The sequence below is a fragment of the Vulpes lagopus genome, chromosome 12 (assembly GCF_018345385.1).
Source record: "Vulpes lagopus strain Blue_001 chromosome 12, ASM1834538v1, whole genome shotgun sequence".
Taxonomy (NCBI): Eukaryota; Metazoa; Chordata; class Mammalia; order Carnivora; family Canidae; genus Vulpes; species Vulpes lagopus.
This window is the reverse complement of record NC_054835.1, coordinates 15440761-15455586: the sequence shown is the minus strand read 5'-3', so window position 1 is coordinate 15455586 and position 14826 is coordinate 15440761. Positions and strand designations below refer to the sequence as shown.

At 38.7% G+C, this 14826-nt stretch overlaps 2 protein-coding genes across 2 annotated transcripts in view; one reads left to right on the top strand and one right to left on the bottom strand.

The window, feature by feature from the left end:
- The window catches only part of RPA1 (replication protein A1), a 78552-nt gene that overhangs the window by 23032 nt on the left and 40694 nt on the right, over positions 1-14826 (top strand). Inside the window, exon 5 of the mRNA XM_041726772.1 lies at positions 9335-9423. Within this exon, the coding sequence (XP_041582706.1) occupies positions 9335-9423 (89 nt within the window). The remainder of the gene's footprint in view (positions 1-9334; positions 9424-14826) is intronic.
- On the bottom strand, positions 2051-2463 carry LOC121473945 (acylphosphatase-1-like). Its single transcript, XM_041726774.1, has one exon. It carries the CDS (start codon positions 2365-2367, stop codon positions 2068-2070), a length of 300 nt encoding a protein of 99 aa, XP_041582708.1. The 5' UTR covers positions 2368-2463; the 3' UTR covers positions 2051-2067.

Here is a 14826-nt window from a genome sequence, read left to right as displayed (position 1 = left end):
TATTCCAATGATCAAAGTTAACATTACCAGTAATGGGACAAATAGAATTACAAATAGAATTTGTGTATTACCTGATAGGATGCAATGAGAACACAGCATCACTAATATTATGCTTTTGCCAAAGATGCATAATCTGTGGGATGCCTGGGTGGCTCAGTGGTTGAGCATCTGCCTTTGGCTCAAGTTGTGATCCCAGGGTCTGAGGATGGAGTCTCACAGAGCTCCCTGCATGGAGCCTGCTTCTCCCTCTGTCTATGTCTCTGCATCTCCCTCTGTGTCTCTCATGAATAAATAAATAAAATCTTTAAAAAAAGAAAAGATGCATAATCTGTAATAATGAGGAAACCTCAGTTAAATTAAGGGACATTCTACAAAATAAGTAACCTCTGATTTTTTTTTTTTTTTTTAAGATTTATTTACTTATTTGAGAGAGTACAAGCCAGGGAATGGGCAGAGAGAGAAGGAGCAGGCTCCCCACGGAGCATGGAACCCATTGCGGGGCTCTATCCCGGGCCCCTTAGATCACAACCTGAGCTAAAATCAAGAGTCAGATGCTTGACTAATTGAGCCACCCAGGTGTCCCAGTGACCTCTGATTTTCAGATCTCAAGCATGAAAGAAAAAAGTTGTGTACACTGAGAGACTTTCAGATTGAAGGAGACTTAAGAGATTTGGTAATTGAATATAACAAGTGATCCTTTTGCTATTAAGGACATCATTTAGACAGCTGATAAAACTTGAATAGGTTCTGTGGATAAAACGGAAAAATTCTTTGGTTATGTTTCAGTCAATTTCAGTGACTTAACCAGGATATATCTTAATGTCAATTGTTCTTAGTGTAATTTTTTTCTGGTGCATGATATGCCTTTCAATCTCAAATTCTATTCCTTAAGGCTGTTTTCTATTTCATTTGAGCTTTAGTTTTTACTTGTATTGTGGATAACTATCCTCCCTTTGTGTCTTCAGTTTGCTTTAGTCTTTTTTCTAATGCATACATTAATCAAGATTTTCCAACATAATAGTTCAGTTTTTAGCTTTCTCCTTGCTGTTTCTTGGTTTATAATGTTTAAGTGTTAGATATATAATGGTATTACTTTTGTTCTATTTTTGTCTTCTCAAGCTACCGTTTCTTCTCAATCTCTTGTTTTATCTAATCTTTTGAGTTTTATTTTATTAATTCTTAGTCTTATTTCTCAAACCCCTCTTGGAAAGTATTATTCCCTTTCTTCCATATGCTTTCTTCTAGATCGGATTCTTTGTCTCTGCTTTCTATATTCCTTTAATTTTTATATACTTTTATATGTTGCATTGTTGATATGTCATTTCTTTTTATCTTGTTCAGGCTTAATGTGGAGAGTTCTGTCAGACTTCATATTTGCTCTGACATAGTTTAAGCTAGGTACATCTCCTTGCCAACCTTCCCACATGGGACGTGTTATCTTCCATTCCAAGCTATACCTTTAAGTGCTTGAGCGGTGCTTTCTATCCATTTTTCTGTCCTTTAAGGTATGGTTATGGAAGAGGGTGGAGAGCTTTGGTGGGGTCGAGTGCAAAAACTTAGGCTTTATTCTCCAATCAGGGATAGAATTCCACTCCCATGGGCTTTGTTTTATTGCACCACCTCCAAATGATGGCATGTCTTGTATTTCCTACTTCTGTTGAGAACCTATATATGTACATCCAAGTTTATTTACCCCTTACTTTTTTTATGGTTATTTAGGCTTATTCCAAACAGGGCTTCAGCATTCATCCTTGTACATTTATCTGTATGTGCTCGTGCTATTATTTCTGAAGAGCAGGTTGCTTGAATTACTATTGTGGGGCTCAAAGGACATGTCTTATAGAAAATATACCAGTTAATATACTCATTAACTTTGTGTAAGAGTGCTTGTTTCTGAATAAGCAAATCCAAGGAAACAAATTAGATTCATGGTTCCCCAGGGGTCAGGAAGTGGAATGGTATGTGACCGATATCTCAAAAAGCTGTTACTTTATTTATTTATTTTTTCTATAATAACAATAAAAACAAAGCCAGCGAGTTTATTTTAGAAAATTTAAATTCAGGCCATTAATTCACAATTTGGAAATCTGAGTAATCCAACTTTAAGATGACTTTCTCATTCCTGAAGTTTGCTCTGTTGATGTGTGATTTGGGACTTCCTTTTGTCTCAAGCCATTCCTGCATAAGACGCACTTTGGAGACGGGACCTTGCAATTGTCCTTGCACTGTGCCCTGGTCAGTGTTCTGGACCCAGCCAACCAATCCCAGCTTTTTACCCTCAGCCTGAGTGTACTTGCGGAAAAACACCCCTTGGACCTTCCCAAAAATTTCATAATCCACTGATATCAGGGTGTCCCCTTCTGCCATGTTTATGCCCACACCCTCCTCGTCCTCCTCTCGGGCGTTCAGGACAGCACGGCCGACCAGCACGCCAACGGTTCCCACTGCCAAAAAGCTGTTACTTTAAAAAAAACAAACAAAACCAAAAAAAAAAAAAAAAAACCATTTCCCCTTAACCTTGTCAACATACTGGATACTACTAATTTTTACAAATAATTGTTGTCGGGATCCCTGGGTGGCGCAGCGGTTTGGCACCTGCCTTTGGCCCAGGGCGCAATCCTGGAGACCCGGGATCGAGTTCCACGTCGGGCTCCCGGTGCATGGAGCCTGCTTCTCCCTCTGCCTGTGTCTCTGCCTCTCTGTGTGTGTGACTATCATAAATAAATTTTTAAAATAAATTTAAAAAATAGGGTACAAAGGAGGAATTTAGCTAAATATTTTCCAGATGGATAGCCCATATCATAGGGGGTTTATAGGTCCCAGTAAGGAGTTTAGATTGTTTTCCAAGGGTGTTGGGAAGCCATAGGGTTTTGAGCTGAGGAGTATCGGTATGATCTAAGTTTTTAAAAGGTTATTCTCATAGCTGTATGGAGAATTGATGGTTGGTGGCAAAAAAGTAGAGATTGTTGTTCCATTTATCTGAATCTTTCTGAGTTTGCCGTCTTTTCCATTGATCTGTTTGTCGGTGCCATAGTTTTTGTGTTTTTTGTTTTCCATTTCTCATTTTTAAATTTCATTTTCTAATCTTTTATTGCTGATACATAGAAATAAAATAAATTTGAATATATTCATATTGGATTTGGGGTTTTTGTTTTTTTTTTTAAGACACTTATTTGAGAGAGCGAGCACACTCAGGGCAGAGAGAGAATCTCACGCAGAGTCCTACTAAGGGCAGAGCCTGTTGTGGATCTCCATCTCAAGACCCTGAGGTTGACCCGAGCAGAAATCAAGAGTCAGAGGCTTAACCAGCTGAGCCACCCAGGTGCCCCCGTATATATTCACATTGTTTTAGCAACCTCACAAAATTCATTTAGTATTCTTTTTTTATTTCAAATTTTTATTTAAAATCTAGTTAGCTAGCATGGGGCACCTTGGTGCCTCAATCAGTTAAGCATCTTATCTTCAACCCGGGTCCTGGGATGGAGCCCCACATCAGCCTCCTGCCCAGTGGGGAGGCTACTTCTTTCCCTTTGCTCTTTCCCCCTGCTCATGCTCTCACTCACTCTATCTTACTTTCTCTCAAATTAATTCTAGTTAGTTAACATGTAGTTAACTAACATGTAGTTAACGTGTAGTTAACATATTGGTTTCAGGAGCAGAATTTAGTGATTCATCACTTTAATACCCAGTGTTCATCATAACCAGTGTCCTCCTTCATGCTCATCTCCCACCCACTTCTCTCCTTCAACCCTGTTTGTTCTCTCTACTTAAGAGTCTTTTATGGTTTGCTTCCATCTCTCTTTTTTCTTTCCCATATGCTCATCAGTTTTGTTTCCTAAATTCCATGTATGAGTGAGATTGTACAGTATTTTCTATCTCTGACCGACATTTCATTTAGCATAATATATTCTAGCTCCATCTATCTCATTGCAAATGGCAAGATTTCATCCTTTTTGATGGCTACGTAATAATCCTTTGTGTATATTACCACATCTTTATCCATTCATAAGTTGAGGGACATTTCGACTCTTTCCATAGTTTGGCTATTGTTGATAATGGTCAGTGCCATAGTTTTTGTTTTTGTAACAGCTTTGAGATATAACTCACATACTGCTATAATTTATCCATTTAGTGTAAAATGGGGGACGCTTAGGTGGCTCAGATGTTAAGTGTCTACCTTCAGCTTGGGTCATGATTTCTAGGTCCTGGGATCAAGCCCTGCATTTAGCTCCCTGCTCAGTGAGGAGTCTGCTTCCCCCTGCTTGTTCTCTCTCTCAAGTGAATAAATAAAATCTTTTGTAAAAAATTAAGTGTACAGCAGCCCAGGTGGCTCAGTCAGTGATTGATTTATTTATTTATTTATTTATTTATTTATTTATTTATTTATTTATTTATTTATTATTTTTTATTTGTTTTATGATAGTCACACACACAGAGAGAGAGGCAGAGACACAGGCAGAGGGAGAAGCAGGCTCCATGCACCGGGAGCCCGACGTGAGACTCGATCCTGGGTCTCCAGGATTGCGCCCTGGGCCAAAGGCAGGTGCCAAACTGCTGCACCACCCAGGGATCCCTCAGTCAGTGGTTTAGCACTGCCTTTGGCCCACATTGAGCTCCCTGCACGGAGCCTTCTCCCTCTGCCTGTGTCTCTGCCTCTCTCTCTGTGTCTCTCATGGATAAATAAATTAAATCTTTTTTTAAAAAATTAAGTGTAAAATGATTTTTAATATATTGATAGAGTTGTGTAATCATTGCCACAATTAATTTTAGAATATTTCATCACCCCCAAAATCTTGTACCGTTTAGCTATCACCCCCAAACTCCTCGTTCTTTCTTTCTTTTTTAAAGATTTTATTTATTTACTCATTAGAAACAGAGAGAGAGAGAGGCAGAGACACAGGCAGAGGGAGAAGCAGGCTCCATACAGGGAGCCCGACATAGGACTCCATCCCAGGTCCCCAGGATCAGGCCCTGGGCTGAAGGTGGCGCTAAACCGCTGAGCTACCCAGGCTGCCCTCCTCATTCTTTCAAGCCCCAGACAACCACTAATCTATTTTCTGTCTCTCCAGATTGCTTATTCTAGACATTACATATAAATGAAGTCATAAAATTTGTGGTCCCTTGTGACTAGCCCCTTTAACATAGCATAAGATTTTCAAGGTTTATCCATGCTATGGCATGTACCAGTGCTTCATTCCTTTGTATGGCCAAGTAATATTCTGTTGCATGAATATGTCACATTTTGTTTTTTCATTTGTTTGGACATTTGGGTTTCTACCTTTTTACTATTAAGAATAATGCTGTGGACATGTTGGTGTAAGTTTTTGTGTGGACATTTTCCATCGTATGTATCTAGGAGTGGAATTGTGGGCCATATGGTAACTTTATGATTAATTTTTTTTAAGATTTTATTTATTTATTCATGAGAGATACACAGAGCCAGAAACATAAGCAGAGGAAGAAGCAGACTCCCTGCTGGGAGCCTGATGGAGGACTCAATCCCTGGACCCTGGGATCATGCCCTGAGCCAAAGGGAGATGCTCAACTGTTGAGCCACCCAGGTGTCCCAATGTTACTCCTCTTTCTAAATAGTCTCCATGCTTGAATTCACAGCCCTGAGATCAAGAGTCATATGCTTTACCAACTGAGCCAGCCAGGTACCCAAAAGATAACTTTTTTTAAAAGTACCATTTTATTTGTTAATTTTTTATTTTTTTAAAGATTTTATTTATTCATGAGAGAGACAGAGACATAGGCAGAGGGAGAAGCAGGCTCTCCACAAGGAGTCTGAAGTGGGACTCGATCCCGGAACTCCAGGATCACACCCTGAGCCGATGAAGGCAGATGCTCAACCACTGAGCCTGAAATATTAAATACCCCGTCAGTGTTCTGTTTTCAGCTATTCGTGTGTGTGTGTGTGTGAATGTGAGAGAGAATAATTTTATCTGAATCAGGATCCAAAGTAGACACTGTAGTAGGTTGATACCTTTTAAGTCTCTTTGTATATGTAGGTTCCTCCACTATATTTTTTTTCTCCCTTAGAGTTTGTTTGTTCATTTGTGTAGTTTCAAGTTTTTATCTAAATTCCAGTTAGTGGGACGCCTGGGTGGCTCAGTAGTTTAGCACCGCCTTCTGCGCAGGGCCTGATCTTGGACAACCTGGGATTGAGTCCCATGTCGGGCTCCTTACATGGAGCCTGCTTCTCCCTCTCCCTGTGTCTCTGCCTCTCTGTGTGTGTCTTTCATGAGTAAATAAATAAAATCTTTTAAAAATCAATTAATTAATTCCAGTTAGTTAGAGATGCCTGGGTGGCTCAGTGGTCCATGAATAATGAATGAATGAATGAATGAATGAATGAATGAATGAAGTCTTGAAAAAAATAAATTCCAGTTAGTTAAAACCTTATTGTTGGGCAGCCCGGGTGGTTCAGCCGGTTAGTTCCACCTTCAGCCCAGGGTGTGGTCCTGGAGACCCGGGATCAAGTCCCACATCATGCTCCTGCATGGAGCCTGCTTCTCCCTCTGCCTGCGTCTGTCTGTCTGTCTCTCTCTCTTTGTGTCTCTCATGAATACATAAATAAAATCTTTTTAAAAATAAATGAAAAAATAAAACCTTACTGTTTATTTGTTAGAGAAGCCAAGTCATTTGTCCTTTAGCCTCATGTAGTTTCCCACAGTGTGGATTTTGCTGATTGTGTCTCTGTGAAGTTGTAATGTGTCCCTGTTATCTGTGTTTTTTGTAAGTAGATAAAAGCAGTATGTTCCTTTGATATGCTGCTGGATTCATCTTGCTAATGTTTTATGTAAATATATAAGATAAAATTAAATTTTTTGAGCATATTTTCTCTCAAGTTTTGGTATTAAGCCAGTGTTAAATGATTGATAAGCTTGGAGTAATTTGGATAATTTTGGAAGATAATTAAATATCTACCACTAAATTTCTATCAGATAGTTTTGTAAGGAATCTATGTCTAATTGTCAGGAATAGATAGTTTTGAGCTTATTTTATTGAAGTAATATAACTGGGGTTTTTGCTTTTGTTTTTGTTTTTGTTTTTTTGGGTTTTTTGTTTTTAGGATTTTATTTATTTATTTGAGAGAGAGAGATATCGAGAGAGAATACAAGCAGGGAGGAAAGGGAAAAGCAGTCTCCCTGCAAGCAGAGAGCCCAACATGGGGCTCAATCTCAGGGCCCTGAGATCATTGACCCTGAGTCAAAGGCAGACACTTTAACCTACTGATCCACCCAGGCGCCCTTAAGTAATATAACTTTGATATGAAAGCCTGATAAAGGTAGCAGAAACTCATCAATTGTTATTTTTTTTTAAATTTTTATTTATTTATGATAGTCACAGAGAGATAGAGGCAGAGACACAGGCAGAGGGAGAAGCAGGCTCCATGCACCGGGAGCCCGACGTGGGATTCGATCCCGGGTCTCCAGGATGGCGCCCTGGGCCAAAGGCAGGCGCCAAACCGCTGCGCCACCCAGGGATCCCAGAAACTCATCAATTGTATATAAAAATACAGGTTATAGCAATCAGACCATTTGAAGACCACAACATGGTGAAATTCGGTTTGTTATTGCTTAAATATTGTGCTAGAGGGTTCCTCGGTGGCTTAGTTGGTTGAATGTCTGACTTTTGGTTTTGTCTTGAATCATAGTCTTGGGGTTGTGGAATTGGCCCCGAATCAGGCTCAGTGCTTAGCATGGAGTCAGCTGGAGACTCTCTCTCCCTCTGCCCCTCCCCCTGCTCACACATTTTTCTCTCTAAAATAAATAAATGAAATCCTAAAAAATATATATATTGCTTTAAAACCATCTACTTTTTATCTCCATTGCCATGACTCTGATAGAGGCCACCATCAGTTCTCTTCCTTTGGTCTCCCTGCCTCCACTGTGTTTCCCTCAGATTCCTTCTTCATGTTTCAGTTCTTTTTCAAATACACATATGGTCATGACATTCTCATTCAAGTATGTATTAAGCAACAACTGTGGATACCTGGAGGCCACCTGCTCTTGTTGAAAGTTCTGCCTAGCTGAGTGAAGTAAGTCAATCGGAGAAGGACAAACAGTGTATGTTCTCGTTCATTTGGGGAATATAAATATAGTGAAAGGGAATATAAGGGAAGGGAGAAGAAATGTATGGGAAATATCAGAAAGGGAGGCAGAACATAAAGACTCCTAACTCCAGGAAAGGAACTAGGAGTGGTGGAAAGGGAGGAGGGCGGGGGGCTGGGGTGAGTGGGTGATGGGCACTGAGGGGGACACTTGACAGGATGAGCACTGGGTGTTATTCTGTATGTTGGTAAATTGAACACCAATAAAAAATTAATTTATTAAAAAAAAGTTCTGTCTAGTAGGAGAGACTGGTAATAATGAAATTATGAGTATATAAAATTTATATAAATGAATAATTGAACACAAATTCTATGTTCATAATTCTGTATTAATATAGATTAATTAAACCTGAGAGAAGTAATGTGAAAGAAAAAAGTCATGGCAGTAAAAAAAAAGTGTAACAGAAACGTAATCTGTACTAAAGATGAAGGCAGTGTCTCTTGAAGTGATGTTTGAGATGAAAGCAAAAAACAAGTGCTAGCTGAGCGGAATGAGAGAAGGCCCTCACATTCAGCAAGCAGCATATACAAAGGCTTTGTGGCAGGAGAGAGCATGGCATATACCGAGAACTGAAAGCAGTCAGAATGGCTGGAGAGCAGAGCATCTCAAGGAAGTGGTATGAGATGGGCTAAAGAGATTGGCAAGCTAGATCACACAGAGCCTTCTAGGCCATGTATGAAAGATTTTATTTTTGGCTTAAGGTTCTTGAGAGTTATTGAAAGGTTTTAATAAGAGTTAAAAGTAGATGAAAGCCTGTAGATTCTTAGATAATAATCATTTAAAAATGGCTACAGTTGTAACGATTTTCACTGGGAAAAGGTAATTGTTGACGTAAGTATATGTTTCTGAAAACAGATCATCTTTTGTTGTGCCTCATTTTATTGTGTTTAATGATCTAAATTCTGATCATGTCATTTGCTCCTTGAAGATATGGTTTGTGGTAAGGACACTGCATTTTAACTAAAGGACTAGATGGAAAATGAAAACCTTGCAATCATAAAAAGCCTTGATAATGATGCAGTGAAAGATTAAGGGAAATATTTACATGGGAATTGATATCATCTATTTCTCTAGTTATTCAGTAATGAAAACCTGTTGACAAATGGAAATAGTTTTATCAAAATGATTATTAGGGAAAGCTTTTTAAGTAGCTTGTCATTTGAAGGGCTTCTAAATTGATTTTTTTCTAACTTGTTTCTATTTCTTTGCCTTCATAGGAGAGTAGTTATTTTGATGGAGTTAAACATTTTGAAATCAGCTGAAGCAGTTGGATTAAAGATTGGCAATCCTGTGCCCTATAATGAAGGTAAAATGCTTTTTTATAGGTTGTAGCTCTCAGTTGAATACTTCTTTATAGATCCAGAATTGTACCTTTAGGGTTCAGTTTGATTTCTTGGTCTTACTAAAACTAGTGATTTGGGGTTTTAGGAACTGGGTTATTCTTTTAGGTTTTTCCAAGTTAAAGAAATGATGCTAGGACTTCAAAGGCTGACCCTCTCCTCTGTTTTTCTCTACACAAAACTTCTTTCGTATTTCTGGCTTGTCTGTCACCAGAAGTGTGGTATTTGTCCTACACCAAGCAGTTCTCTAATTCTCTGTGGACACTGGCTGGTTGTCCTACAGTTCAGTTTAGTTCTAATACTATATGCCTAGGGACACCTGGGTGGCTCAGTGGTTGAGCGCCTGCCTTGGGCCCAGGGCGTGATCCTGGAGACCCGGGATCGAGTCCCACGTCGGGCTCTCTGCATGGAGCCTGCTTCTCTCTATGCCTATGTCTCTGTCTCTGTCTCTGTCTCTCTCTCTCTCTCTGTCTCTCATGAATAAATAAATAAAATCTTTAAAAAAAAATACTGTATGCCTAAAATTAGCATCAGATTCCACAGGTAAACACTGAGTTCCACAAAGCTACCTCCATACCCCTCCACCACCCCCAAGCCCCAGTTCAGATTCTAATCAAAAGTCTAGGTAGTTACCTGTGCTTCTGACCAATCAGCTATAGATTGGAGGTTTCCACAACCCCCTCCTCAGGCTTGATTAAATTAAGGGCTAGAGTATCTCACAGAACTCAAGCGAACAACCAGGTAGAAGAGGTACACTGGGCAAGGTGTGTGGGAAGGAGTGCAGATTTTCTGTACTCTCTCAGGGTGCACCATCCTACCAGAACTTCCACATCTTCACCAACAGAAGCTCCCAAACCCTGTCGTTTTCCGTTTTTATGGAGTCCTCTTTAGCTAGGCATGATGGATTAAATCATTGGTCATTGGCCATTGGTTCATCCTCCAGTCCTTTTCCCCTCAGACGTAGGGGATGGATGCTGAAAGTTCTAACTCTAATCACATGGTTGGTTCCCCTAGCAACCATCCCCAGTCTTAGGGGCTTTCCAGAAGTCTTCTCACTGACGCTCAGGTGTGGTTGAAATGGGCTTCTTTTTTTTTTTTTTTTTTTTTTTTGAAATGGGCTTCTTATAAGTAGGCTACCCTTCTTCCTCTTAACACTTAGGAAATTACAAGGGTTTTAAGAGCTCTGTGCCAGGAACCATGGATAAAGGCCAAAAAATACTTAGATCACAATATCACAATCTCACATTAGGAAAGGAAGAAAAATTAGAAACTGTACTGGAAAAAGATCCCACTTACAATAGATTAAAATAAATACATAGGGGCACCTGGCTGGCTCAGTCAGAGGAGTGTGTGACTCTTGATTCTTGGGGTTGTGAATTTGAGTCCCACGTTGGGCGTAGGGATTACTTAAATAAATAAAACTTGGGGGGGGGGAAGGGAAATCATAGAAGTAATGTTAATGAGAAATGTACTTTCTTAAATATACATTTTTGGTTTTTTATTTTTTCATTTTTGTTTTTAAAAAATGTAAAGCAAGGGCACCTAGCTAGCTCAGTCAGAACAGGTAGTGGTTGATCTTGGGTTTGTGAGTTTGAGTCCCATGTTGGGTATAGAGATTACTTAAAAATAAATTTTTTTTTTAAGATTTTATTTATTTATTCATGAGAGACACAGAGAGGGGTAGAGGTAGAGACACAGGGAGAGGGAGAAGCAGGTTCCATGCAAGGAGCCCGACATGGGACTCAATCCCGGGTCTCCAGGATCACACCCTGGGCTGAAGGCAGCACTAAACCCCTGAGCCACCTGGGCTGCCCTTAAGTAATACAATAAAAAATGTAGACCATATAATCTGTACTTTTTTGATAGCACTCAACACACCAGTAGTTTTTAGAATAATTTCTGTGTTTATTGCCAGGCCATGAGTAAACTCCGGGAAGGTAGAGACCTTCTTTATTCTTTGTTATGTCTCTGGGGCCTAACTTTTATTTTTATTAAATAAGTGCAACAACAGTGGCCACCTGCTTTTTTGTTACATCTCTGTGATCAAAAGCAGCTTTTGGGACGCCTGGGTGGCTCAGCGGTTTAGCGCCTGCCTTTGGCCCAGGGCATGATCCTGGAGTCCTGGAATTGAGTCCCGCATCAGGCTCCCTTTTAATTTCTTCTTTGATATTATGTTACTTTTTAAGTGTATTTGGTTTCAAATATTTAGAAATTTTCCAGAGAGCTGTTACTGATATGTAATTTAGTTTGAATATGGATAAATATCATACATTGTGTGACCTAACCTGTTATTTTATTGTCCTAAATTGTATCTCTCTTGGTCAGTTTTCTATGTACTTGAGAAGAATGTGTATTCTTTTGTTGGGCACAGTGTCCTATCAATAAAAAAATGTCAGTTCAAGTTAGTTTATAGTATTGTTCAAGTACTGATTTTCTATTGACTTGTTCTGTGTTATTGAGAAGGACTATAATTATGAATTTTTTCCTCGAGGTATTAGGTTTTGCTTCGTGTATCCTGAAGCTCTGTTATTTAGTGCATTAAACATTTAGGATTGTTAATGTTCTCTTTATGAACTGACTACTTTATCATTATGAAATGACTTTATCATTGACAAAATTCTATGCTCTGAAATCTTTGCTATTAATGTAACCACTTCATTTTTGATAATAAAAATCCTAGAGAATCAAGTTTGAAAAATATATAACCATTTCATTTTTCTTTTTTTTTTCATTTTTCTTTTAGTTAGTATTAGTGTAGTTTATCATTTTTATCCTTTAACTTTTCACCTATTTATGTCTTAATATTAACTATATTTCTTGTAAGCAGTATATAGGTGGGTCTTGCTCTTTTATCCAATTTGATAATTTCTTCTTTTTAACTGGGGTGTCTAGACCATTTACATTTAATATAATTATAGATATGGTTAGGTTTAAGTCTATGATCTTGCTATTTGTTTTTTATTTGTCCCATCTGGGCTTTTTCCTCCCTTTTTCCCCTCTGCCTTCTTTTGGATTGAATATTTTGTGTGATCCCTTTTATTTCCTTTGTGGACTTAAGAACTATTGCCTGTATTTTGCTATTCTATTTTGTTGGTTTAAGGTTTATAGTGTGCACTCTAACTTATTAAGGTCTACCTTTGAGTGATGCTACAACACTTCACTTAATAGTATGAGAATCTTACTTCTTTTTCTCTCCTCCTAGTCTTTGTACTATGGATGTCACACATTTTACCATTTATAAGTCTCATAGTATATTGTAATTATCTTTGTTTAAATAGTTATCTTTTAAAGAGACTTACTTAAAATCTTAGGTAGTCACTTATATAGTTGCCGTTTCTGGTTTTCTTTATTCCTTTGTCTAGATCTATATTTTTCAGTGTTATTTAGGATTTTTTAAAAAAGATTTTATTTTATTTATTCATGAGAGACACAGGCAGAGGGAGAAGCAGGCTCCGTGCAGGAGCCCAATACGGGACTCGATCCTGCAACTCCGGGATCACATCCTGAGCCAAAGGCAGATGCTCAACCGCTGAGCCACCCAGGCGTCCCTAGCATTTCTTGTAGTGGAGATATGCAAGGGATGAATTCTTTCAGCTTTTGTAAGGTCTGAAAAATATTTCACCTTTGACTCTGAAAGAGATTTTTGCTAGGCACAGAATTCCAAGTAGTTTTCATTCTTTTATTTCTTTTATTTCTTTTCAATTTATCTATTTTAGAGGTGGGGGACAGAAAGAGAAAGAGAATCCTGAAGCAAACTCCTGGCTGAGTGGGGACCCCCAACACAGGGGCTCAGTCCCAGGACCCTGAGATCATGACCGGAGCTGAAAACAAAAGTTGGCACTTATTACCTGGCCACTTAACTGACTGAGCCACCCAGGCACCTTTTTCTTTTCTGTATTTTGAAGATGTCCTTTTGCTTGCATGTTACCCTAAGAGAAATCTGTGACCATCCCTATTTTTGTCCTGTTTTTAACATGACTTTTTCTCTGACCACTTTACAATTTTGTATCATTAGTTTTGAGCGATTTGATTGTGATGTACCTTGAAGTCATTTTCTTTGTGTCTTAGTGTTCATTGAGCTCTTGGATCTGTGCGTATAGTTTTCATCAAATTTGGAAAAATTTTGGCCATTATTTCTTAAATATCCTTTGCAATTACATATATATAAGCTGCTTGAAGTTGTCTCATAGTTTATTGATGCTGGTGTTTTTTGTTTTTTGTTTTTTGTTTTTCTAAGACTTTACTTATTTATTTGAGACACAGGAGAGTGAGGCAGAGACACAGGCAGAGGGAGAAGCAGGCTCCATGCAGGGAGCCCGACGGGGGACTCTATCCCGGGTCTCTAGGATCAGGCCCCGGACTGAAGGTGGCGCTAAACCGCTAAGCCACGGGGGCTGCCCGATGCTGGGGTTTTTGTTTTTCTTCTTTTTCTGTTTCATTTTGGATAGTTTCTATTGCTGGGCATTTGAGTTCACTAATCTTGTCTCATCTGCTATTAATCCTATCTGGTATGTCCTTTTCTCTGTCGTAATTTTCATCTTTAGAAGATCAGTTTGGGTCTTTGTTATATTCTCTATGTCTCTACTTAACTTTTAGGATATACAGAATATAATTATGACTTTCTTTGTTTTGGATTTTCTTTGTTTTTTAATGTTCTTGTCTGCTAATTCCAACATTTCTTTATCAGTACTTGGTCTGTTTTTATCAGTTGATTTTTTTTTTTTTCCTTCCTCATTATCAAATGTGTTTTCTTGCTGCTTTGCGTTCCTGGTAATATTTGATTGGATGCCACAAGTTTTGATTCTTGTTAGGTACCTACTATAATAATTCTTGAGCTTTTTTTCAGGGATTCAATTAAGTTACTGGGAATCAGTTTGATTTTGGGAGTTACTGCTTTTAAGATTTGTTAGATGGAGGAATGTCTGGGTGGCTCAGCGGTTGAGCATCCGCCTTCGGCTTAGGGTGTGGTCCCAGGTTCGGGATTGAGTCCCGATCCTGCATCAGGCTTCCTGCGAGGAGCCTGCTCCTCCCTCTGCCTCTCTCTCTCTGTATCTCATGGATAAATAAATAAAATCTTTAAAAAAAATTTTTTTTAGATGGGATCAGAGAGGGGCATTTATTCCATTCTAGTTATTCATAGTAGAAAAACATAGCCTGTCAGAATATCCTATGCAATTCTCCATGAATATGAAGTTTTCTATTCTTCTGTTAGAAACAGGTACTGTAAAAAAAAAAAAAGAAAAGAAAAAAAAAAAGAAACAGGTACTGTTTCTAGCTCATATAAAGCACTGCCAGCATTCCCTCTGGTCCTCTCAGATGTTTCTTCACTGGCCTCAGATAGTTTCTGCGCACACACAGCCAACCAGTAC